Genomic DNA, 26142 nt, shown 5'->3' with positions numbered 1-26142 from the left:
CAAATGCTGGCTTCTGGCTCCTGCTAACAGCTAGGTGAGAAGTTGGCTGAACTACATAGGAAAAAAATAATCCAAATCCATTTTCTTTGTTCTCTCAATCAGCATAAATATTGTGAGAGAGCAGAAGAGGAGTCCTGTATTGGATGCCTGTAGAGTCTAATTGGAATGCTTCCATTCCCAAATTCTTGTGCCAAAAAATAAACAAGTTTAAAGTGATCAGATATAGGTTATACACTATTGGGCACTCTTGAGCAACCCTCAAGATAAGCACAGATCATTTCTTTTTTAACATCAGCAAATACTTCTGACGTTTCAGAAGTATTTGTGAGAGAGTTAGACTGTGACACTGACGTCACTGGAGTGGAATTAGATTGTTCATTCAACCCATGCAAAATGGCAAGTGACCAAATACTTTCAGGTTATTCAACATGAGGAACACGATAAAATGACAAACGAGTGGTGATGTTGGTGATAATGAGCTGGTTTACCATAATCCTTTTAGCTAGGTACCAAGAACTAGATGAAGAGCTTAGATGTTCTGGTAATACTTACTTTGCATGATTATATACTTCAATCTCTTCCAGTAATATGCTGTCATTCAAAGAAAAAGGCCTGGTCTTTGCCAAGATTTTAAGTACTACTCCTGCTTCGGAGCCAACAAATATGACTGTGTAGTTCTGGTAGGGTCCAGCAGCGTGGTCTACAGCAATTGCTGTCAATCTGTATCTAGCAAGACCAAAAGGCACATCATTAACAGTGAGTTTTCTTGGTTTTCTTTTCACAGGTGTTACTTTTCAACTGTCATACCTGACACGTGTTTTGGTAAACCAGGGCTCCTCAGTGACTGAGGGAACAGCTGAGTCCATCAAAGGATGAGACTTGATGAAGGAGAGTGTTTCGTCTGGGAAATCAATGGAGGTTTTGTAAGCCTCTGCTAGGCCATGTTTTGCACAGCAGCCAGGTCTGAAATGAGAACAATATTGTTTTCCTCTTGATATTTTAGTTAATGAGAGAAGGCAGCCGGTTAATGAGCATCCTTGTGGCAGAAGTGGCAAGCTCTGCTTTGAGTTTTACCCAACAAGGCACTCAAGAGTGTAGCTGATTTAAGGTATCTCTTACAGGGACAATGTTATGACATCATGAGTGAGAACCTTTTACCTTGGCTTTGGTACTTTGTCTTCAGGTACAGCTGTCCAAACAGAGTCAGGAGTCTTTTGTTCTTTAAATCTCCCTTTGAAGACTTTCTCAATGTCATCCATGCTGAAAGCACACACTGCTGAACCAGGGATGCTGTAAAATTCAAAAAATAGTTTCAAGAACTCAGATTACAATGGCACCAATGTCAGCATAAGAGAGAACCTGAGATCTGCCTTTGATGAAAGGTTGCTCATCTCTTACCTGTTGAGCTGTGTGGTGAATACACCCACAACAGTGGGCACTCCATTGATTTCTATTATGTCTGTGATGGACTGCAGAACATCAAAGTAGAAGAATGAATCCCCAGGAACTGAGCAGTTGAGCCGAGCTTTCAGAAAGGATGTCCAGTGCTTTTCCAGGACCCTTTGGGAGCCCCCCATGTCATTTTTGCAGATGCGTGCCACACGGGAATACACAGCCTGTGAAAGGCAAGAAGAAAGAAAAAGGGAGAGAGGCTTGAGAGATGCAAGGGAAACAGTGCTTGTTTCTGAGCCCTTAATAAAGCACCCAGATAATGTTGTTAACAGGAAGCTGCCATTTATCTGCACAAAGAAGATGAAAGCAGAATATGTTCAGCTTGTAGTGCACAGGCATCTTAATGTATCACCAAGCAAATGCATCTCCACAGTTTGCTCCCACCCTTTTTGCCTTCAAAATCATATTGTTAGTGAGATTTAAAGACTTTAATTAACCATGTGTAAGGGATTTAATAATTTATTGTAGAATATCCTTCCATGGTGAGGCATGAGTATTATACTCTGTACTGGCATGACTGAATTATTCAATATCCAGGGACATTAGAGAAACTTCTTTGAAACTCTCCTTTTGTGTTGTTTTCTTTTGTTTCTTTAATAAGCATGAAAGCACCCTCAGCTTTTCCATTACTTGGTGCAAGAGTTAAGGCAACAGCAGCACTAAGGGAACAGCACATTGAAAGACACCTGTAGTGAGCTCACTAACAGCGAGGCCTGGAGAACAGAAACAGCTTTCTGCTTGAAGAATGCACTGCTCTAGTTCTTTTTCTCCCCTCCCTGTAAATTATAACCGTGGTAAAACTGTGCAAGCTTTGTCCCAGTTCCTCCATCCTATTATGAACTGTGCTAGTTCCTGATGCTGTTTTAGGATGAGCTCTTTCTGCTATGACTCAACGCTCACGGTGACGATACCGACCTTGCCTAAAGTGTTGTGCTCTACAGCAATTTCTCGGAAGAAGAAATAAACGTAGTTCCCATATTCTATGGCATGGAGGAAATGTGGTTCTGTAAGAAAGAGCAAGGAGAAGTTACTTCAAAGAACTGCTCAATGGGAACACAACAATGACACTGTGAGACTTGGTGGCTCCTCCGCAGGTGCACACCAGCCAATGTGAGCTCCAGTCTTGCAGATACTTTAGGATGTCCAAATACAGGTGCATTGGAGTTTTAAATGAACTTGAAGTCCTTAGCATTGGCTAATGGACTGTAAAAAGGCCCCACAGAAACTGTATTTCAACTAAGGTATTTTGTTACTGCAAATTCATTTATTGAAGCATTTAACGAAAATTTTGTCTGTTTTTTTTTTTTTTTTTTTTTTTTTTGCGTTATGCAGCTTTTTAATATTCTGAAAGCCTCATACATGCTGACATTGTAGCATATGTGTAAACCAGGCTGGCTGCGAATAACCTGACCTTCTGTGCCACTGCAATTACATTTGCCATGTGTATGGGAAAATACTCCCCAAATTACCTTTTATCCATTTGGAGTCATACTTTATTGTTCTTAAGGCAGATCCATCCCCCATGCTGCGATAAATAACAGCATCACTTGCCAGGAAATCTGCTACTGTTGCCGAATACAATTTTCCATCTAAAATGGAAGTTGAAAACATGATATTAAGAGGCCTTTAATAATCTAGAGAATTCTGACTAGCCTGTATTTTTCCCCATTTCTTTACTGTCACACTTCCCCACACTGCTGTAACCTATTTATTAACAGGTCAGCTTCTAATCCTTTGGAGGCCCTTTAAAAAATTTAAGAGCAGGGGCACCATGACACCTTTAGCTTTCCTGTGCTTGCTTTAAAAGCTCTCTGTCTCCTTTGGTGTCATTAATCATTTAGACTCATTACAAGTAAAAGTTCTTACCAGCAAAGAGGGCGACATTGGTTTGTCTGGCATCAAATGGGCATCTTGCCAAACCACTAATTTCCTCCCCATCATACTCTAATGTATTCAACTAGAGAAGAAAAATAAATGGGTGATAGTGTCATTTCTATTTTGTGCACTGGCACAAAAGCAAAACATTGTCTTTCCACAAAACTTAATTCAGCACATTGGCTTCTGTCTGTTTTTATTTCACCTTGCAGCATTTTCCAAGCACACTGGATGTATTTGCTATGGCATAACCAGTGCAAGCAAAACCAATAACAGATTAATGACAACTTCAGTACTCTTACCCGATAGTATCTGCACATAGGGTTAAATGCATTTGTTCCACAGACAAACACCATCTCATCATTTCTTGGAACAAAGACTTTAATGAAGTTATGGCATTCATCCTGAAAAGAGAGTAAGATGTATTAATCACAAACTCTATGTATATAATAAATACTAGTGTCATTTTTCTATAATGTGCCAAACTTACTTTATGTTTGCCTTTCATAGCACAGTTCTCTCTGTCCTGCTGCTTTGATCTCCATGTTAATTTCTGTTAAAGTAGACCAGAAAGGAACATTTGAATTTCTCGCCACAGCAAGTCCTTAAAAAAAAAAAATTAAAACCAAAGAAAACACCTTTCCCTTCCCAGCATGCATCTGCTCACCTTGCTTGGGATAACTTCTGATTTTGGAACTTCATTTAAGTTTACAGTGTAAACCTGGTCCCTGTTTGAAGGGTAAAAAAAACAGCAGTAAATTCATTAATTCTGCGCTTCTATCTGATAAACTAAATCTATTTTCAGAATGTTAGGTTAGACCAGTAATTGCTATGCTTATGGATTTTCTGTGTTTAATGCAAATGGGAGAAGGTTGTTCATAGGTAACATGGGGTGGCTTTGATTTTTATTGGTGTGGTTCTGAGACAGCACCTGCAGGGTCCAGCTGTCCACCCCTGTCTGTCCATTCTGCTGAGGATTAACCTGGGCTGTAAATATGCAAGGGTGTTATCCTCACTTCCTACAGCCCTGACGTGTCAGTCCGAGTTTAAAATGATCAGGAGAGGTTTTTATCAGGCAGGGCAGTAATATAAAAGAGGGAAAAGAGCATTTGATCATTGGTTTAAGCTTAACTACAGTAACTGCAGCCTTCAAATCCAATTTTCACGCACTGGCCATAGATATGGTATATTTCTCTGGGAAATTCTGCCCCAATTCTAATTTTTATCATATTCTGCAGATTTTTCTAAATGAATTTTACACATAAATGCAAAACCAGAAGAGAAAAGAATTTTAATCTAATGAACTGAGTGAAGGAAAATTACCTGCCAGCGATATAAAGCGTGTCTCGAATTTTCAGCATTAGTTGGAAGTCCAGTCTGTGCTGAGATTCATTGCCTGAAGGGCGTCCTCTAAATACTGGATATTGCCTTGAATCTGCAAGTAAAAATGGGCTACACCATCACTCAGGATTATAGAGCTAAAGAATCAATATATGGCATTGATTAGCTGTATATACTAGGTGTAGAAGGGTTTAAACTAAATTCCTTGAGTAATGTCTTGAATATAAATGAGGAAAAGATGGCTAATGTCAGCAAATGTTCTTTTTCCTGAAGTTATTGCTGTATTTCTGATTGCTTTTTTAAGAAAATGATTAAGTGTTCTATTAAAGATACAAAGCCAGTAAACACATTTCAATTTGAAAGGAATCAGATTTTTTTTTTTTTAATTTCCCATGGTGGGGCGAGGGAAGAGAAAAAATAAAAACAACATCAGAACTTTTTCCCTGGTGTTTAGCAGCCCTTTCTGCTCACTTACAGTGGTAGTCCACAACGTTAATGGGGTCCTCGTCTTCGGGGAAGCTGACGGCGCGGCAGCGGGACAGGCTCAGCAGCGTCACCAAGGCACAGAGCACGGGGAGCCTCATGGCTGGGGACAGGTGACAGCACTGCTCAACTACCTGAAACAGGGACACGGTGGTGAGGCTGCTGCAGCACTGGACACTGACACCACTTCCTGCTGCACAAGAGGGGTTTTGTTTGGATTTGAGCACTGGCAGCAGGGGACACTGATGGGAAACTGCTGCGTGACACAGCCCCGCTCCAAGCTGCTCTGAAACATATTGATGTTTGCTAATTTCTAGCTGGATTTATGGGCATTTCTGAAGAAGCTGATGACTGTCAGCCCATTTAATTCACAGAATCAGAAATAGAACATACAGGCTGCTGACCTGGCAAGAAAAATTGTCAAACTTGGGATTAGAATTTTAATTAAACTGCAATCTCTTTCCATCCCCTCAATCACCGAATGTCATCCAGCACAAACCCTTTTCCCATAAAGTACTTAAATCTCATCCACAAAACGTCATGACACGCACAATGTGTCTGAACATCCCTGCTGTGTTTTAATGTCATTGCTTGTTTCCAGGCTGGGCCCATTGTCACAGACCTGCTGCCCAGGAGCAGGCACCTGATGCTTTGCCTTGTGCAGTGACTTACACATGTGCAAAGTAAATGCAAAATGCTGTCCCTGCAGTGTGACAGCCTTGTCACACACTTCACAAGGGTGGCAAGAGACTCAAATGGGGATGCAATGTTGAACCACCCTCCCAAGATGCCATCTTCCCCCTCATTCTATTTCCTGCTGTCGAAGGCTTCAGAGGCTTTCACCTGGGGGTTGTGTGTGTGCTCTGCAGATCACACAGCACAGATCACGACAGCACCACAACATTATACAACAAAGCTTTTAAGAGGGGAAGGGAAACATAACTTCTTCAATTAAACCACAGGGATATTTTAGTGAGCAGAATGTAACTACTCAAGTTGCAATTTGGGTAGGATGCAAGAAAACACATCTCAAAGTGAAATGTGATCCTTAATGACTGCAAGTGGACTGGGCAGGGGTCATATTTCTCATTAGAAACCTGGCAAATGTAGTATTATTCCCTCCTCCAACCTTTTGGAAGCATTCATTCAGCCCCGACTCACAGGTCAGAGCTCTGAGTCATCAGCTCAGTGCCTTGCAGTTGCTGAAATTGGTTATTAAATGCTTTGTCTAAACAGAAAAAAAGAGAAACCATTCCATTTTAATGTTTCAAGACTTTTAGTGAGAAGAACATGTTGCCAACACAAAGTGCCAGGCCTGATCCAGCAAAGCACAAAAGTATTAATCATTTAATAATTTGAAAAGCAATTAAAGAAACCCCTTCATAACAACACTTAACCTTTCAGTAATGCTTATGGGGGATGAAAATGCTGTATTTGTTAATTGATGCTATGGCTGGCTAGGGGCAGGGCTTCCTCCTTGCAGAGGCTGCTGAGCTGTCAGTTCAGGCTGGACTGTGAGGAGACCAGCTGAAAGGCTGGGAACACTTGGGGATGGGGGTGGGGGTGTTGTCTGGATGCCTGCCCATTACAGACTGACCTGGAAAGAAGCATTTTCCTCTGTTAATGATATTTCTGTATCTCAGTCCACCAGTCCAGAACGAATGGGCTGTGCTCTTAGTCAAGATTGATGAGTGCAGTGGTTAATAAACACTAATGATTCCTGGCACTTTCCCTCTGCTCTTCCTTGTCCTGACATGGCCTCTTCAGCTGAAGCATCTTGCGTTAAATTACTAATGAGCAAACTTAAAACAAACTGGAATTAATAAAGTTAGTCAAATTAGTTCTTTCTTGTGAAAGCACCATTAGAGCAAAGTCCTGCAGCACTGTGGCTCCCAGACACAATAACAAATCATTAATGCTTACACAATCTTTTTTTTTTTTGCTTTTTGTAAGGAAAAGCAGGCTCCAAATATCCAGCCCACTCCTTTTCCAGTGAAAAAGAAAGGGGAGACACATAAACTGCATGTTCAGTTGGTGCACAGTAACATCTATAAGGTGCTTAGTAAAAGTCCTCCCTGAAGCCTTGTTTTCTTGGAGAACAAATGAATACAAATTGCCAAAGAGCAAGAAGCTCTCCCAGACATGTCGGCTGCAGTCAGCATAGAAGATGAGGCTGCTTGTGGCCCACATCAGGACTCAAAGAGACCCTGGCCTGGCTTCAAATTACACACAACTTGCAAACTTCTTGGTACAAGAACAACTTGGTACAAGTTCCACGTGTACCAAGCAGGGGCTTGTAACAGGAAGTTTCTTTTTCCTTCCACTGTTCCATCTGGGAAGAATTGACTGGGGTGACAATTACAGAACTTCCGTGTAACCTGCCTTACAGGGGCAGATACTGATTTCTGAACTCCAGGAAATGGCTGCAGAAAACAGGGCAACTTATTTTTGCTTTTAGGTCACAACAGTCAAAGGGTAACTTGTTTTTATGTCATGATTATCATGGCCAATATGCAGTAAACTGTCACAAAAGCAAACAGGAAACAATGAAATGCCAGGTAAACAAAGTATCTGTTCTCTCAAACATATTCAAATTTCAGGCTGGGTATCAAACTCCCTAAAAGAATGTGAAGTTTTGTAGATGTAAATCCAGAAGATGTGTTTTCCCAGAGGCTGCATCCAGAGCAGAAACAAATTCTCATTTATGTCTTCCCCAAAACCCCCCCAAACATCTCAGGACGCTCTAGAGATGAACCCTGAGAAGGTACAGGGCAGGAATAGTTATGTTCAGCAATCTTTTCTAACTAAACATCATCTGTCACAAATCTCTATGAAAGAAAATACCAACATGAAGCACAGACCTTTGTCACAAGACAGAAAAGCAGACAGAGAGCTGCACTGGATCAGCAAACCACAGGTAATCACTTCTCACCAGCCAGGCAACAAGTACAGATCTCTTTATTATTTTGCTTGTGGAATTATTAAAAGAATATTAACAGTAGCAATGCTTTCCAGCTACATATGAAAAGAAAATGCACCTGCTTCAAGAGGCTCTTAAATACAGCTTTTATCTGGTTGGACACAGGCTTGAGATCAGAACCATTGAAGAGAGAATAAACTGGGAAGAACAGCTGTTTCCTGGGTAATCAGAAAAATGGGCCCCATCTAGCCCTTGGAGCAGGGGTTTATGACAGCCAGGTGTGGCCTTCTGGTACACACAGATAGACAAGTGTGAAAGTCGTAATTCCTGCCACATTCAAACCTTTTAGTGGAGGCCACTACTGGGGACTACAAATAACAAAGCTGAAATATCTGCTGGGCCTGGAATAGCTGATTACGAAATGCTGGCAATGTCTACCTTCAAGAAAATGCAGAAAACATTCATACTCTGGGTTTGATTATTTTCCCTTGCCAGGATTCAGCCCAGTCTTTGATTAATTTCTCTTATAAATTGCATTCCTAGCATTTCTGCTAGAAAACAATCCATGGCAAGTGCAATGTTTGGAAATTACCATATTGCTATCCTTGTGTTGCAGCTGGGGAATTGAGGCACAGATCAAGACGGAATTTGTGACCAAGGCCAACCACGAAAAAAGCCTTTTCAAAGGTTCTGAGCTGCTTGGGGTCAGATGTGCTCCTTCCCTGCAGCACAGGCACAGTGACCAGTGTCCCTCAGGTGAAAAGCTACTCACAGATCAGAGCTCCTCTGCCCACGTGGCCTATGCCATAATGAGTTGTGCCTGCAAGGAGAAAGGACTAGAGGTGTAAATGTTAACTGGTGGCAAAAATCCACCTTGTTAAGGAGGCGAGCAGCCTGCCTGAAACAGGCCTCAGGGAGATGCTGTTGGTCAAATGGGAGGCAGGCAGTTGTCCCAAGTAATAAACTGGCTCTTTGTGGCTGCCACCACCTTTCAATCTCAGATAGAAACCCCATCCTTCAATTCCTGATTGGGGGAATCCGGAGAAGCAGGATATAATTTCTGTTAAAATATGAGCCTGCCTTCAAACAATCACACATGAAGGGGAACAGGCTGGTGTTTCTTGCCCATTAATCTATTCCAGCCTTTGACAACGTGCTGGTGATGCTCCATCAATCATCTTTCCGTGCACTGCCACGTAAAAGAGAAGGGGGAAGGGAAAGGGCATTTAGCCAGCCGGGGAGAAGCAACATATAAAATGGCTTCAAACCAGACTGATGCAATATCTTCTGCTTACTGAAAAAAACATTCTTAAAAATTTTCTTAACGCGTTAAATGCTTCTCAAAATGCTAAGCACAGACAGGAGTGCAGTACAGCAAATCCAGGTTCAAGTTCAAGACAGGTCAGAACAAAAGATACATCCTAAAGCTTAGCTCACTCGTGAAGGGTTTGGCAAGGAATGGAGGAAAGGGTTGGAATAATAAAAGCTGAGTAAATGACTACATCACCTTCCTCCTCCACCAAACTCAGGTGAGTCTGAGGTGGAGGAGGAAGGTGATGTAGTCATTTACTACAGGTAAATGATAGCCTCTCCCAGGTGAGACCAAGGATCCCCTCTGTGCTTGGAAATACAAGCTGGCCATAATGTTGAGGGGGGAACAGGCAGAATTGATTAGTAATATGCTGAGCCTAGTCAATTTATGTTGATGTGGTTTCCCACAATCCCAGCTGACTGGATTTGGACAAACCAGGAATTCCCTGCTGTCCACTGTTTCTTCCTGCATGCAGATGGCTCCCTGAGGGCACTAATTAGTGCAAAGGCACTGACTAGTGTCTTTCTCAGATGGTACCTTCTGAAATTTTGAGCATGAAACCAGTCTAACAATAAAAGTTAAGCCAAAACAGAACCATCTTTTACTGCTGCTTGTTCACAGATGTTCAACAAGTTTCTCAGGGCCTACAGCTGAGACTTCAGTTCCTGACACAGAGCAAGGCTGATCCTGTGCAAACCCCAGCAACTTCTACTGAGCCCCTGAGACAAGCCCTGCTGAGGGGCACAGGGCACCCTTGGACAGAGGCTTCAGGGCACTGAGCCCTTGGCCAAAGCACTGCCTTGATGCTCTTTAACCACAAGAACACTCAAGCAACAAAGATCTGTTGGCCAGGCTAGAGCAAGTCACAGGTTCCACCTGCACCCAAATAAAGGCTGAATAGGAACTTGTGTTTAGCACCTCTCCCCTTTTTTTCTTTTGGATGCAAAGGACTAGAGTAGAAAGGTTAAAAATCTTGTTTACTGCAGCCTCAGGGATTATCTTTTGATGTACAAATCACTTATGGTCTACTAACAGCAGTTAAAAAACACTACTGAAAAGGGTAGGGTTCAAGTTCTGGGCTTCATGAAGTTAAAAGCCTGCTGGCAGTGACTCTGCTTTAGGGGGCTAAGGATTTGCACCTGAGTTTACTTGCTGATGGTAACTGCTGCCAGGTGGGAGAAGTTCAACTTCTTGAGCCAGCTGCAGAGAGAACACAGCTCGCCAGTGAGTGCAGAGTACAGAAAGGGAGAGTGTTGCTCAATTTCGGTTTGTTGACCAGGTCAATCCTTTCAGAAGATAAAACATTCAGAAGGTGGTGCAGGCTGCCTTCAGGGGTGCCATAGTCTTGTAGAAATGTACACATTGGCAACCATAGATGCACCAGAACACTCACCCAGAATAGCACCTAATCCCTGCTGTGACTGGAATAAAATATCTCCAGAGCAGAGCCACACACTCAGAAAACCAGACCAAAATGTGTTTTGGTAATCAAAATATAAAAATGGAGCCTTTTTGTACCATCTGAGTCAAAATATAAGACCAGCATAGCCCAGGGTCTGGTGCCTCAAACTCTAGAGGGAGAGCCAACATTTCTTTTTCCTATCTCTATTTTTTGGTCTTGGTCTTTTTTTCTATGTCTTACTGTGTGAAATGTGCATGATGAGTCATTTGCTTACAAGCCAGAAAGTATTCCACATAGAATGCAACATTTGCCTTAAAAATCTGTAACAGTATTTATGATATGAAAGGCAGGGGATTAGATTCCCATTTTAGGTCATATCTATGCATAAGTTCTCCAATGATGCGACTGCATTGTAGCATGGTAAGTCCTCCCCAAACTGGGATACAATGCAAGTCTGATTTTCCTTATAATTCTTTTTAATGTCATTCCAGTATGTGTTTCTTCTAATGAAGGCTGACTTCAGTGAAGTTCCTGAAGGCAATGCCTGACACAGAGGTTTAGTGTACATTCAAATCTTAGAGATTCTCTATGATGTGATAAATCCATGTTGTGGAATTTGGTGACAGATTGTTCCAGCTAATTATCAACACAGAAAAATATTTATGGCTATAATGAAAGAAAGGTACTTAATTCTTGAAGTCCCTTTTAGGAACACCAAGTATGATTTTGTATGAATGAATAGGTAATAAAAACTCTGTCCTATAAATGTACACCCAAATGTAAACTTGCGGTATGCAGCCATCCTTACTTTTTATAACAACTTTAAAGTCTGCAGCTCTGAAGAAAAAATTTAGGATATTTAGAGCTGAGATATTAATTGAGCATGAAAGTGCAAATAACAGGTCTGTTATTTTAAGATAATACTTGACTTCTTTTAAGGATTCTGCATTAACACCTCTTGATCTATGCCTAAGTAAAAAAAGATAGTTTAATATTAAAGTGATGAAACCCTACCAGTGAGTATCACAGCTTTCATCTTAATTGGCTTATGGCACTGCCAGCTACACTTCAGTTGTTTGCAGGCTTTGAACGTTGCAGCAAACGCACCCCTCTTGCTCTAGAACGAGCTGACAGAACTTGCAAAGTGGATGGGGTGACTTTTAATGATGCAAGTGTTTAGTGGTTGATTAGAAGCACTTTGAGGGCTAAATTCTCCTGTGATCAGAAATTTACTTGAACTCCAGATAGTTTCAGCAGGAAAGGAAATAAAATGCTGAGCAAACTGTAAGTGATTGCCTCAATTACGGTTATTTTAAGTTAATTTTTGAGACTGAATGTTAACTACCTTCCCTTGTAAGGGTGACATGAAAGTCCTGCACCTGAAACCAACCTTTGCTTTCAGCTCACATCTATGGTCAAATCTGTTCTGTTTGGCAAAGCTCCTGCAGGACATGCCTTCCTTGCAAGTTTGCCAGGGCTGGGCTATCAGTGATGGAGTGCAAGGTGCTTTAACTTAAGCAGTGCTCTGGATTCACCATTTTAGCAGATCTGCATTTCATTAATTCAAACTGCTCATGCCCAACTAGGATTGCCCTAGGATATACTGAATTTATTTGTGGAAGTGTCCACAGACTGGTGCAGAGAATGTCAGTACAGTGACATTTGTTCCACACTCTGGGCACTGATCCTCCATTAATTCCTGGCCATGGGCAGCTCTGGAGCAGGAACTCCTACCCCTGCCCTGACCCCATCCTGAGGAAAGCAAAGCCACCCTGCTGGGGAGAGCAGCTGTGGCTCATCAGGGTGAAGTCCTGAGCACCTCCAGCTCCCAGCTGTGTCAGAGGTGTCTGAGGCCTTTGATTAATGTGTTTTAGACCAAAATACTTTTATCCTGAAAACTAGGGAGAACCCTTCAACCATAACAGCAAAGACCTAGTTACCTCCTGAAGTACATACAGGCTTGGATGTAGGTTCAGTAAGACCCAAAGTGCCCCCCTTGGCCTGAAACAAAAGCCTAAAACCTAGATCAAAGTATCACTTTCCCTTCCTGTAGGAGGGTTGGCTTCAAGTGTGGGTCAGTGCTGGAAGTGAAGGAAGTCACTGTTCTTCCTGGAAGCCTGCAGAACATGATTTACATAGCAAACTGCCACTCATTTCAGCATGATTAAGCATCATCTGATAAGGTAACTCTGAGACAGGTATGAACCAGTACTTGCAGGTGAGGACATAATGAAGGTCTCAGGCACAACTTGCACAAGTCCAGCTGACGCCACAGCCAGGAGAGTTGCTGGCAGCACCCCGGGCCTGCTGTCTGCCAGCCCTGCTGTCTCCCAGCCCTGCAGAACGCAGTCTGAGCAGCCTTCCCTCTGAGCAGGGCTGCAGCCCTGATCCTGAGATAAGTGCTGCACATTTGAGTCCTGGCTGGAGCCCAGGAGGTCAGGGTTTGTCTACTGGATGAACTGAATGGGATGTTTTGAAATGGAAGGGAGGTTTGGGGGAAGAAATATGCCCCAACAAGCAGGGCAGATGGAGGAAAAAGGGACTTGCACTGTGGAAAGGGCACATCTGCTGTTCAACAGGCTGTGCCTCAGACAATGTTGCTGTCAACCTCACTCCAGAAAGCATCACTTCTTTCCACCCACTGCTCTCCCCTGCTACAAACATCCCTCCAGCATCTCATCACTGTGCCTTGCTGGAGCATTGCTGGCTTGAGTTGCTGCTGCTGGAGAAAAGGCTGCTGCATGTCACTGCTCTCACTTCAGAGAGAAAGTAAATGGCTGCGGAAAATGCAAAGGGAGAGACAGCAGAGGACTCAACTGGCAAGAAGCACACGAGAGATCTTAAACACTGTGCTGGTATTCTCAGTATGCCATTCTCAGGGCTGGAATGGTCAGCCAGCCTTGCCTGCAGGAATACTGCCGACAGAGACTGGGGAACAACACATTTTTAACTAGTCTTAGTTTTTCTGCACGGACAAATCTGGTAGCTGGCCACCCAGTTACCTATTTGTACATGCAGAGCATGTGCCCTGCCCCTTTCCTGGGCACCATGAATTACAATGTACAAAACACAGGCATGAAAACCTGGAGGAACTTTGAGCTCAAAGTTAACAATTGCTATTATCTTGTTACGATTAAAGATTAACTATGCCAGTAAAAGGATGTGTTATGAAATGTCTTTCCCAGGCTGACAGTAAATAGAGAGTTTTGTTTTCTTGGTTTTAGTTTTTTTTTAATCTCAAAGTCTCCTCAGGATTTGGACTAATTGTTTAAACTGCTGCTTTTATTTACCACAATACCAAAATGTTGTCACTTGCCACGTGACTGCTCATACTTTCATTTGAGATGTCGTGCAGAAACACATGGAAATCTGGTGAAGGCAAACCAATTTTAGAACATGTTCCGAGCAATTGTTTTGCAGCACTGCCCTACAGTATGAAGTCTCTTCCATTTCTTAAATTGCCTAATCAAATGCAGACTCTGTTCCAGTCACACTAAATTTTCACATAATGGCAGAAAAATACTCCTTTCTAGCCTAGCACTGAACAGTTGGATCACATTATCACATTTGCTGCCTTTGTAGTCTCCAAGTGTGTATTTGTAAAAGTATGTATATACATATTCACAGGGGAGAGGGGGGAACACCTCATGCTCTGAGACCCTGGGGATGCTCAGAGGGACAGGGATATACCTTGAGAGGTGCCTGTGCTGAGGGTCTTTTAGGGGGACCAGGCTTACCAGAAATGCAGAGTAGTGGTGAAAAATTTATTTTTATTTATTTAGAAATCAGATGCATTAGTGCAGCATTTGATCTGGCTGATTCCTGGCCCTGCAGTCTGTTGAAGTTATTAAACTGATATAAATGCAGTAAGGTAAACTACACCTATTTGTTGCCAGTTTGGGGCTGGAGACAGGACTGGGGAAATGTGCAGCCACGACTCTCCCTGCTCTGGGTCCCAAGATTGGGCACATCCTTGTGCTGATTTGGGGAACTCTGCACCACAGAACTGCCCACTTTCCACAGAGCAAATACAACCTGCAGAGCCCAGCCATGGCAGTGTTTGCAACTGGATCCAGCCATGCTGGGCACCAGCTCTCTCTCCTCTCTTTCACTTGGGCTCCATTGCCTCATGATAATATTCCCTCTGCAACACAGGGAAATACTGGCATCACAATACTTTGGCATTTTGACAAGTGAGCCACAGAGAAGTCACAGATCAGACCTTTCAGAGTAAAATTTAAAAAAAAAAATCAAATCAGTAACATATGGACTGCAAGTGCTTGAATCAAGGTCAGGAGGAATTCTACGCCAAATCAGGGAAGGAGACTTAGGGCTTTAAAGCTTTCTATTACAGCCTGTCCCGTTCTCGCTTCCACACCAGCCTCCCCAGATCACCAACACAATTACAATGTTTCCTTAAATCCTTGGGTTGTCACTAGTAATATTGGCCAGTGTAACAACATGACATGATAATGCCTACCCCCACACTATTTAGGCCTGCAGGTCTATTTTTCTTACCCATCTGCACCAAATATTTAGGTTTGTGCTGGCACAGCTTGCTGCTGAAGACCACTGTTTAGCCATGAGCAGTGTTATGCTTTTGGTGAGGATGAAAACCTGATGCTTTAGGGGGAGGAAAAGCCATAATCCACTCTCAGAGTAAAACCTGTATAGTGGTAAGCAAGACAAAAAAAAATTCTATGCATACCCTTGCAGGAAATCAGATTAATCCCCAAAGCATGAGATTTGATTATTTTTGTCTGAGGTTATCATCAGGGAAAAAACCTACATAATGCTAAAAATATCCACACAGCATTTACTTTATGAAGAAAATATGATTTACTGAGCAAAAACAAATTACTGGCTTTTCGGTGTTAATCTTTGATAAACGCGTGCTGCGTTAAAGAAACTGTCACAGAGAGAAGTTTGCAAATTGAAAGAAACCATTCAACTCTGCAAGATTATTTCCCCCCCTCCCTTATTAGTCCTTTCATGAGACACCTGGGGACATTGTTCACACACTGTTGACAGCTTTCCCACTACTGCTTTTCCTCTGTTATCCGTTCCCTTCTCTTCAGCACTCGTCCCCAGGTGGCGATACACAAAAGAGCTATATTTGCAAGGGGTGCCAAAGCTGGCTCTTGGACAACTGTCAAAGAGCCCAGAGGGTCCTCTCCTGCCTTCCAGGTAGTTTGGTTCAAGTTGTTTCCACAGGGCATTGACCCACCAGGCAGTGCTCTGGTATTTCACTCCTGAGAGCTGCTCAGGAAACACACACTGCCTACACAGCCCTTTCTTGCTTTGGCTACCATCACATCAACAGGTAGAGCCCTGCTCCCTCATGCTGGGCTGCATTCAAGTGCCTTCTAAAATTTCAATACTGCAGCCGTCACTATACATGAAGCTTTTTGTAAATTAAATAGGCATTTTTCTTCTCTGTGGTCACCCAAAACTCGATGGTTACACAGCCCGATGGGACACATAGGGGTTCACACGACATGGGAAGAGGGCACCTAAATGGAGGCACAGCACAAACACAGGCTTGACATACAAGCGTGAAGATTTTCTTGCGACCCCAAAGTGCATCTGTCATGATAGACAGACACAGAAATAGCAGCAACACTTTGTGGTGGTGCTGCAGTCCCTGCCCACCACCAGCGCCCGTACAGACGCCTGGAAAGCGAGGCAGCAGCACTTGAGGGAAATACCTTTTGTTTCACATCACAAAGTTCTGAGGAGGGCCCTACCCAACATAGGTGTGAGCTAGTACTTTACCATCACTTGAGAAAGCAAAGTCCCAGCTGCCGTGACCATTTGTTAAAAAGGATGAACTACGTAGCTCACATTAAGAAAAGCCTATTATTGCAGTGATAGCTGAATGACCAGCTGATCAGCTCTCATCTCTTCTGAGGTTTCACTCCCACTGCTGCTGGGCAGCCAGTCTGTGATGCTGGTCCCCTCCACTCACTCGTTACCTTTCTAGATGAGCAACTCTGTGTTCGCCTCCCTGCTGTCCCTCACACAACTGAAGAGCCCCCTGGCAGGAATCTGCCAATTAACTCCTCATTCTCATCCCAGGCCCTCTTCAAAGCTCCCCTTTGCCTGTGATGCCAAAGTGTATGTGCCCCCTGTCCCTGACACACACAGCTCAGCTATGTTTAGGTGGCTTGTGCACCAGCACAGCTGCTGATTATGCAGGTCAACATGGCTCTCCTGCTTCTAGAGGCCACTGCCTGACTGTACTCATCTGCCATCTCTTCTTTTAAACCATCCACTGTGGGAACAGGATCCTTCCCTTTCATTCTGTGTTTTTCCAGTGCCTATCCAATTAGAAAACTGGGCTACAATTTGGCTCTTAGATGTAACGGTTAAAAAAAAAAGAGTAATGGCAACAACAAACCTTTTTGCATGGAGAGTCTCTGTGTGCAAATACGACCTCTGTTATGTTACCAAGGTCAGGCAGACCAAGGCCATTCTGCTGTGTGAGAATATAAATCAAAGCTGTCCAGGGACTGATTTAGTTTACAAGGTTTGTAACCATTCTGGACAGAACAAATGTTACTTGCTTGCCTGAGCTCCTTGCTCCTCCTCCTCCACCACCACCACTTCTTTGCTCCTCCACTCCCATCAAGCCCCTCCCTTCCCACTAATACCTCCTGACCTCCTTTGCTCTTGAAAGCAAAAGTTCTCTTCTAGCAAGAAAGCAGTGCCTCACACATGACAGTCATGCTAGGCCAATTTATTTAAATTATGCAAAATTACCAACAAGTAAAATTAGCAGAGTCACAAGTACATTCACCTGCTGGTTACCTGCCATTAACAGCACACATCAGAAATAAAACAACAAATCCTGTAACAACTTCTCTCCTATCGGATTCATAGATCCACAAAACAAACCAAGGAAAGCATCTGTAGCAAGTATTAGAGTCTGGGCACAGATCCTGTGAAATCACATGGTTTCCGTTGTGGAACTAAAAAGGCTTCTACAAGAATGTGTGAAATACACAGCCGAAATTCTCCATTTCTTTCTGTGCTCCTTGGCAGTTTGTGTGGCTAAGTTAAAGTGGCAAGTTCTGTTTCTTTAGCTGGTGCTTCCCAAGCACATCCCAACCTGCGCACTGAGCACGCACAGGATTCAGCCAGCAAGCTCCCCCTCAAGTATGGACAGAGTTAATGCCATCCCACTCCAAACAACAGGTTGCTGTCTCCAGACTGGAGCCCTGAAAAGCAAGAGTCCAGCGGTTGCCTAACTCCTCCCAGCTATTTTGCAGCCCTTCCTTCTGCAGGTGTGCACACCGAGCTGCAGCAGGGCTGGGCAGCAGTGCCAGAATGAAAGAAACTTCACGTTCTGGATGTTAACTTTAGTTACCATAGCCAGACAATGTTGCCAGTGGCGTGGAAGAAAAAATTGCTGTAGCCAGCTGTGCTGTTCACAGTCGGGTGGTTTCTGTGTAGCTCCGAATGGTTATGGAGCCAGTAGCCTGTTGTGGCCAAGGACAGGATGATGGATGGTCTACACACACTGTCCAAGCAGGGAGAATGGCAGAAGTTCACTTCAGGGTTGTTAAAATGCTAATCTGGGTTAGTTAACAAAAGCCGAATGGAATAGAAACGTTAGGGAAATAAATACTGCTCATATGTTGTATATATGCACTATGGATTTGATCTCTGTGGTTAACACAAACATTTGACTTTGGAACTGGGACAATTCAACAGTTTTCCTGTCTGAATAAACGGAATCAACTTCTGATATTAGCTGTACTCTAATTACTGTCAAGCCACGGCGAGGGAAAGCAGGCTATGGCAGACAACACACACAGCTCCACAGACAGCACCGAAAGGGCAGTAATACTATTCTCACTGCACACCTCTTCCATGTGACACAGCAACAAATCAGAACCCACTTTCTTTTGAACTTAAGGCTGGCAGCTATTCACAGAACAAGTAACAGCTTAATAAAATGGCTTAGATGGATTTTAACAGTAACTGCAGTAGCTTATCGGATGCATAAGAAGGGATCATCTGTTCGAGCAGCAGTTTTGACGAAGGCGACATTTGAACTGTTTTAATTACATACAGAGTTGCTAAGACTGAAAATAACTTGTACTATCCAATGCCAGTAATATGCCTTATTCCATCTTTTCTTAATTACTTGTGAAGCAAATCATTACTTTATCAAGTGGAAAGGTACCTGATTTTATCAATCTGGAATTAGAGGTATGTTTAACATATGAGTATGTAATCAACCACCATCTCCTCTGCTCAGTAAGTAAACACACACTCTAAGCCTTGAAAAATATCAGACACTGCAACAGAAGTAAGCTCCACTTAAGCTTATACAGGCACAGAAGCTGTTGAAGTAACTGTTTCCTTTGTTTTACAAAGAAAGACTAGAACTGAAACAGTCTCAGTCATACCACTCTTCTACATCCGATGAAAACTGACCGTATTCACCCCTGATCTCCACTTGACTTCAGATTTCAAACTGTTTTTTATTTTTCAGAAGAACAAACAAACACAGCTTTTCAACATTTCCATGCAGGTTCTGTCCATCTAACTGGTCTAACCTGACTTCAGGACATACTGAGTCCTGTGTTAAGCACACTAATGTTTTAAAAACAATTTAAAACACATAAAAATCCAGAACTGAAATCTGAATGTGATCAACTGTAGTAAGGCCAGAAGATACATTACTACAAACACCTAACATACACTTTGAACTGAACTTCCAAGGTGGGGTTTTTCTTCACACACCTCTCGTGACAGAGATCAAAGATCAGCTTAGAGTTGAGTGCATTTATAATGAAGCATCCTATCTGAATATGTGCTCTTCTTAAATAGACAGCAAAGTTATGGTGGCTCCAAGCACTAAAGTATCTGCTCTAACAGTCAGTCAGCTCAGCCATTCCCAGAAACGTTCAGATGGTCCAGCTCAAAGGGCGCGAGAGGCTGGGGGGAGCAAACCCGCAGCCATACAGCTGGTTTGTGGAGCTGTGACAGGGCCATCACTGTATTCCTGGCACACACTCCTGCATCACACAAAGCACATTTAGAAAATGATGTTATCTCTGTTGCATCTCACCATAAAGGAGAACAGGTAGTGACAGACTGCAGGATATGGGGGAGGAAGGTTCACTGTAACTAAAAGTGCAGATGAAAGTGAGAAGCTGGTTAAATAAACCAACGTAGAGCCTCTGGGATATACTTTTTTGGCTGCCTTTCTAAAAACAAATCTGAGCTACATAATTCAGAATCCTAATAAATTCTTACTACAAACTTTTTCTTCCTGATTTAAAAAAAACCTCAAGCTTTATATTAGTTACACAAAAACTGTTGAAGTTCATAATTATATAGAGAAGAAATCAGAGCACTAAGCTGGCAATTTGTTTTTATCTAAGCCAGAGTAAATGTTTATACAATATCTGCCAACATAACAAAATATGCCCGTCATTTACTACATTAAACATGATTCCATACAGCTTAATTTACTGAAAGGAACTGAAGTAGACTTTAGAGGTGCACAGAATTTTATAGCATGAATAAAGCAGGAAAAACGTCTATTCTCTTTTGCCACAAAAGTAATTGCAAAGCTTTACAATGAGCTTCCTGTTGGACTTGGAAAAAGGGAGAGAACCTCAGAAAATTCTCTGTGAAAGTATTTGTATGTGAGAGCAACAGACCAGCAGTAAATGCCTCTAAGACAGTAGGAAGCTGTTTCTTCTAATAATATTTAGGGAACATTAATAAGACCAACAACTTGAAGCACAAAGGTATCCCAGTAAAGATGCATGTTTTTTTCCTCCAAAGGAAATAACCAGGAAAAAAAAAAAAAAAAAGCGCCACACATTTACAGAGCACTGAACAGTATTCTGGAGGAAGTTTGCTGTAATTCCTGCACATTATGTGTGAAGCGTGTGTGTGTGTGTACATGGATAAGCTACAATACCATCTGTACAGCAAGTGCCACATATGTGAGCATTATGAACCATCATTGCTGCTGCTATGCTCAAAAGCAAATGTATTCTAAGCCACACACAACACACAAATACAAATTACTTTACACACAGGGCTGAATTTTGCTCAAATTACTCACAGGCTAATGCCTGGGATACAGACATAATCTTGACCAGAAGTAAGAAACAACTGAGAGGTTGGCAGAAACCCACTCATTTAAGACTAGCCATATTCATGCTAACAAGTGGGATATCCACCGGAACTACAATTTTTTTCAACACATCAACCAAAAGCAGTTAATTGCGTTTTTCAACTCACAAGATAAAACACAACAACCACAAAAAACCGCTCCACAACCACCCCACAGCCCCTTAAAACACAGGCGTAAAAACCACCTAGATACATCTGTATGACCTTTCATTTCCATTCATTCTTATAAATAATAAAGAAGGCATTAAACCCTTTCTAATTACTCCTTGAAAGCAGCTGTATCGGTTTCTGCAGCGATGAAACGCCCCCACCCCCCCAGAAAAAAAAAAAAGTTTCCCCGCTCTGCACCTGAGCATTGTTTTCGGCAGGAGGGCGGGCGCGGAGCTGCCACGGGGATAATTCACAACTGACTCCAGTATTTGTTTCCATCCATAATTGATGGGGAGCTGGAAACGCGGCTCCCTCTGCCTCCCAGCGCCCGGCTGCTGCTGCCGGGGAGCCCGTAAATCACGGCTGGCCGGGCTGCCCGCCCCGCTCCGGCCCGGCTCAGCCCCCGCCGCGGCGCCAGTCCCGACTCACCCCAAGCGCCCCGGGGCGACTTCTCCGGGGATAAACCCGACAGCTCCGCTCCGGCTGCCCCGTCCGCGGCCGGCGCCGGCTCCCGCCCGCTCCGCTCGGCAGCGCCGCCGCGCTCCCGCCGCTCTCGCCGGTACCTGCAGCCGCCGCTCCGCTGCCCGCGGCCGCCGCCCGCCGGCGGGGCCCGCTCCGCCCGCCGTCCCCCGCCGGGCGCCCCATCCCGGCGCTGCGCTGGGAGCCGGGGCGGCGCGGGGGAGGCGCGCCCGGCCAGAGCCCGCCCCTGCCTCCACCTCCCGCCGATGGATTTATTCCCTGCTCCCGTCCCCGGCCGCGCGTCCCGCTGCCGGCACCGCCGTCCCCCGGCTCCCACCCCGCTCCGCCGCGGACAACTCTTCGGTCTCAGCGCACCGGGAGCGCGGCCCGCGGAGGAGCTCGGCCAGTCTCGCCATGGAGGGGCGGGGGCGGACCGGCACCAGCACCGGCACCGCCCCGGCCGCTGCCCCCGCGCCTCCGCCTTCCCCCGCGGGCAGCGCCGGGCGCCGCCCCGACCCCAACACCGGCCCCGGCACCGGCCCCGGGCTGCGCGGGGCTCGGGCAAACTTCGCCCGGAGTTCTGCCCCTCCCAGCCCGCCCCGGCAAACCTGCCCCCGCCCCGGGGCCGCCGAGGTAAACAGCTGGGGCGAAGCCATCGAGAATTTGTTTTGTTCATCGCCGACGCCGCCTTCGCTATTTCTTAAGACAGAAATTTTCATTTCTGTTTGGAAAGAAAAAAGTCGTGGCGAGCAATGCAATTTTGCAGGCTAATGAGACTCGGTTTTGCAGACGAGTACTTCGCGTGTGGTGCTGGGGGGATGTCCTTGAAATGACATCTTTTTAAATGCCTGTCCAAAATCCCCTCAGATATTCCAGAAACAAAGGGTTTAATCCCAGAAATGAAGTCCAGGAAATAGCTGTCACTAATTCATTTTTCTTCACATGAAAGATAAATTAATTAAGGCTTAAAGTACCATGGAGTATTTTGGATGCCCCTGCAAGGGAAAAAAAAAAAAAGAGGATTACTTGCCAAACTGTTTCATCTGTGTTTGTTCTCTGGAAATAAGAAAAATTCCAAGTAAAAGTAATTTAGAGATTTTTGCTGGGGAATATCTCCTTCATTCCTGTGCAGTTCCCAGATTCCTGCCCCTTAGCTGAGCACTGTCTCCACAGCAAAGCCTGGGGCTGGTTGCTTCCCACAGCACTCCTGGCCCTCTGGAAGACAAGCACTCGATACTCCCAGGCAGTATTTTGGGCTGATCTGGCAGGTTTTTACGCACGCACCACTCACAGTGGGAGCGTTGCCTCTTGAGAACTGATTCATCTAAGTAAGGGCGCCAGGATTTGGCCCATAGTAAATTCTCTTTAGAGATGGTGCCAACAAAATCTCCCAGCCATGGGAATAGGACGTTTTTGGCAACTCAGTCCCTTGGCTGTCTCTGTCTGATGTTTCCTAGTGGTGACAGGCTAAAGGCAAGATCATTATGGGCTTCCTCACAGCAAACACAGCACAGCTATGTGGCACCCCAGGAGCTGCTGCCTGGTTAAAGGTGTAAGGACATTATTTTCTCTTTCTCGTGAACAGCCCTAATCTGAAAAGCATCAAAATTTGCACAGTGCATGAAAATGCTGCGAAAGAGGCAACTCGCTTGGTTAGGAACTGAATCGCAACCTCGGGAGAAAAAAGCTGAAAGTGCTTCCAAAAAGAAGGATTTGTTTCACAGAATAGCTCTGTGGCCTTTGCACTGGAAGTGAGACACTGAGAGCAGAGCCACTGTGGTGGGGATTTATGGTGGGTACGGATGGGTGCCTAGGTGCTACCCACACCAGGGCATTAAAAATGTGGGATTTTCTCCTTGGCTTTTGAAACTCCTGATGGTAGTGCCAGCCAGGAGAACTGCAGTTCTGGAAGAGCCACTCACATTTTCATTTAATACACCCCTTTGGTGACTGCCATGTAGAAATTTCTCCTCGATGTGGCTTGGTTATCCCTGCTGTGAGGGCACCAGATGCCCAGCCCTCGGCACTGCTGGGGCTATGGCTGTGTGCTCTGAGAAGGGCAGCCTGTGGGAAGGGACCTTTCTTCCCTACTATACCTCCCACCCACAAGCTGACTCAAGGTTTCCATATATCGGGATGAAAGATTAATATGGTTTAAATCTCCTTCTGCTTCAATTAGGCAGGTGACACAATGTTGAGAATCAGATCGCATTCCCGTTGGACAAAGAGCTTCAGCCAGAAGTACAGCATTTTAGAGGATTTTGGTACAGCCAAGACTAATATCTTATGTCTGCACTTAAATATGGTAGTTTATTATCATTTCAAAATTTGCTGCATGGCTAGAAACCACTTTATGTAAGGATTTAAAGTACGTGCATTTACAATATGTGTGCAGTCAGGGAATTACACAGCCACAGGTTTTTAAACACAAATATATGCAGGCTCCTATTGATATGATAAACTATCAGTAACATGTGCTGCAAAGCTTCTTAAATCCTCATTGACACAACAGAGCACTATTGTGTCAATAGCGTGCAGATTAATGGGGTATTGTCAGGCTATTTTAGGCCTTAACTTTCATTTATCCTAAAACTTGTTCTTCATTGTAACTCTTAACCTTTGGATTCTGCCAACACATTTCTTGTCACAAATATACTAATGGAATTAAAAGAAACCTGGCTTTTAAATGTTAATTACCCCTAGAATGATTGATTTGCAAAAGAAACACATCAGCAGAATCTGAAAGTACAGAGGCAGAAATGGAGTGAGTGTCAGCCCAAGAGCCAGGAGTGCCTGAGGACCAGTCCCTGTGTCCCAGGTGGTAACAGGAGCACTTAACCCACCCTGTCTCAGGGGTGGGGTGTCCAAAGGCCTTTTCACCCTCTAAGTGCTTTACAGACTTGAGCAACACTTGTTCATAAATTTGAAAATATAAGCAAAGTATTAAAAATTTACATACTGGTAACAGAACCACCCTCTGTTAGAACAACACATTGAGTTTTTTTATTCATTAAAATATGGATAATACTAAACTGTTTTTAACCCAGACATGTCATTCTGATTGAATGCCTCCACTGTGTTTATAACCAAAGCTGAACTGATTACGGCTAGTAATTGTGTTGATGGACATCACCACTTCAGCCACGTGGTGATTTGGTAAGAAGTGCCAGTGCACATGGTGCAGGGCAGTTTGCAAGTTTGGGAAACCACCTTCACATCATGGTAGGTCAGGAAAAGTTTACTCAAATGGCACATCCTTAGGAAATACCTAAGTACTGAGGGAAATGGAATTGATGGTTTGCCCCTGGCTGAACCAGAGCTCCATCAGTGACTCAGCATGCAAAGACACGGACACAATGGTTTCTGAATGAAATATCGAACTCAGATTTTGAGGACAGGTTCATTTAAGCTGTGTCATTTCCAATTAAAACAGCAAATGTCATTTACAGGGGGATGGTCAAATCACAGCGGTGCCAAGAAGTGATGATGTTATATCCTAAGAGTCATTTTGTTTTAGCTTAATATTTTCTTCCTCCCTTCTCCTTTTTTTGCCAGTGCATACAGACATCTGCCTACTGCAAGGCATTGCATAGAGAAACTGCTAGGTAATTTAATATGGATCAATACATAATTCCTGATGAAGTAGACATGCAGTTTTTATATTCACTGTCCTTAAATCTAAATTGCAAAGTGCGATGTTATGACTTACCTTGACTGTAATTAAGTTTGATAGTAAAAGAGAATAGAATTTATTTATTATGAGTGCATAAAATTAGTTGGACAATTTAAGGTGCTATTCAATGAGTAATGTTCCCATAGAAGGGGTAAACATTTGTCTGCCTGATAATAGTAGTTCGTGTTAACAACCTAGAAAAGTTATTTTCATACAGCTCTGGTTTTATGTGTCTTCTTGTCTTGTCAGTATCCTGGGAGCCATTGCACAGGGCAGGGTGGGCATGTATAATACGTGAATAAATGTAAGACAATTTCCAAGAAAAACAGGCTTTTTATCTGTATTGATTGGTGAAGAATTCTCTCCTTTGGACTTTTAAGAACATAAATGTAGAAAATAGGAAGATCAAGCTTTAATGCCTCACAGCTCATGAGCAGAACAGGGTTAAAGCCACATAAGCTGAAACAGATAGCTCATTATGGTGTCAGCCTGCACAGTGCAGACTTCCATGTTTCCTAAAGCTCCCCTCTGTCAGAGGGATGCCAACCATTCCTGGCTTTAGCACCCATCTCCATGAACTCTTTCTGTAGGTATTGCCCTTCTTTAGCCACTCATTATTCCCTGTTCCCAAGGTTTAGATCCCAAGAATATGGGTCTTTAATCTGCCTGGAGTGCATGTAAATCATATCCCTGTTCAATCACCCTAAATCATCTTGTTGCCAGGGGGAATATTGGTGAAAATCCCAGTGTTTGGCTGACAAAACAATAAAGCTGAGCCAACCATTTTCCTTCTTGGAGTCCTGAGCTTGTAGCAGTATCAATGCAAGTCAGAAGTGAGACATTTCAGAACACTGTTGCTCATGATTTACACCAATTGGCTAAAAATAGCAAATTGCTAATATAACAAGCCT

General features: G+C 43.7%; 1 protein-coding gene across 10 annotated transcripts in view; it reads right to left on the bottom strand.

The window, feature by feature from the left end:
• SEMA6D (semaphorin 6D) overlaps positions 1–26142 on the bottom strand; it is a 130389-nt gene that overhangs the window by 8547 nt on the left and 95700 nt on the right. For 8 of the 10 annotated variants that reach the window (XM_083870711.1, XM_083870718.1, XM_083870714.1 and 5 more), the window contains exons 1-13: positions 21298–21413; positions 5144–5285; positions 4651–4762; positions 3995–4055; positions 3818–3880; positions 3630–3731; positions 3319–3409; positions 2922–3041; positions 2368–2456; positions 1399–1616; positions 1159–1290; positions 808–963; positions 553–726 (exon numbers count right to left, since the gene is read on the bottom strand). In XM_083870711.1, coding sequence (XP_083726837.1) covers positions 553–726; positions 808–963; positions 1159–1290; positions 1399–1616; positions 2368–2456; positions 2922–3041; positions 3319–3409; positions 3630–3731; positions 3818–3880; positions 3995–4055; positions 4651–4762; positions 5144–5285; positions 21298–21378 — 1541 coding nt within the window. In that variant the 5' untranslated portion in view covers positions 21379–21413. Of the gene's footprint in view, positions 1–552; positions 727–807; positions 964–1158; positions 1291–1398; positions 1617–2367; positions 2457–2921; positions 3042–3318; positions 3410–3629; positions 3732–3817; positions 3881–3994; positions 4056–4650; positions 4763–5143; positions 5286–21297; positions 21414–21528; positions 21621–26142 lie in introns of those variants that run through there. The other 2 variants (XM_083870716.1, XM_083870717.1) reach the window with 2 other exon arrangements.

The sequence above is a fragment of the Zosterops lateralis genome, assembly GCF_965231275.1.
Source record: "Zosterops lateralis genome assembly, chromosome: 13".
Taxonomy (NCBI): Eukaryota; Metazoa; Chordata; class Aves; order Passeriformes; family Zosteropidae; genus Zosterops; species Zosterops lateralis.
This window is presented reverse-complemented; position numbering and strand designations above follow the sequence as displayed.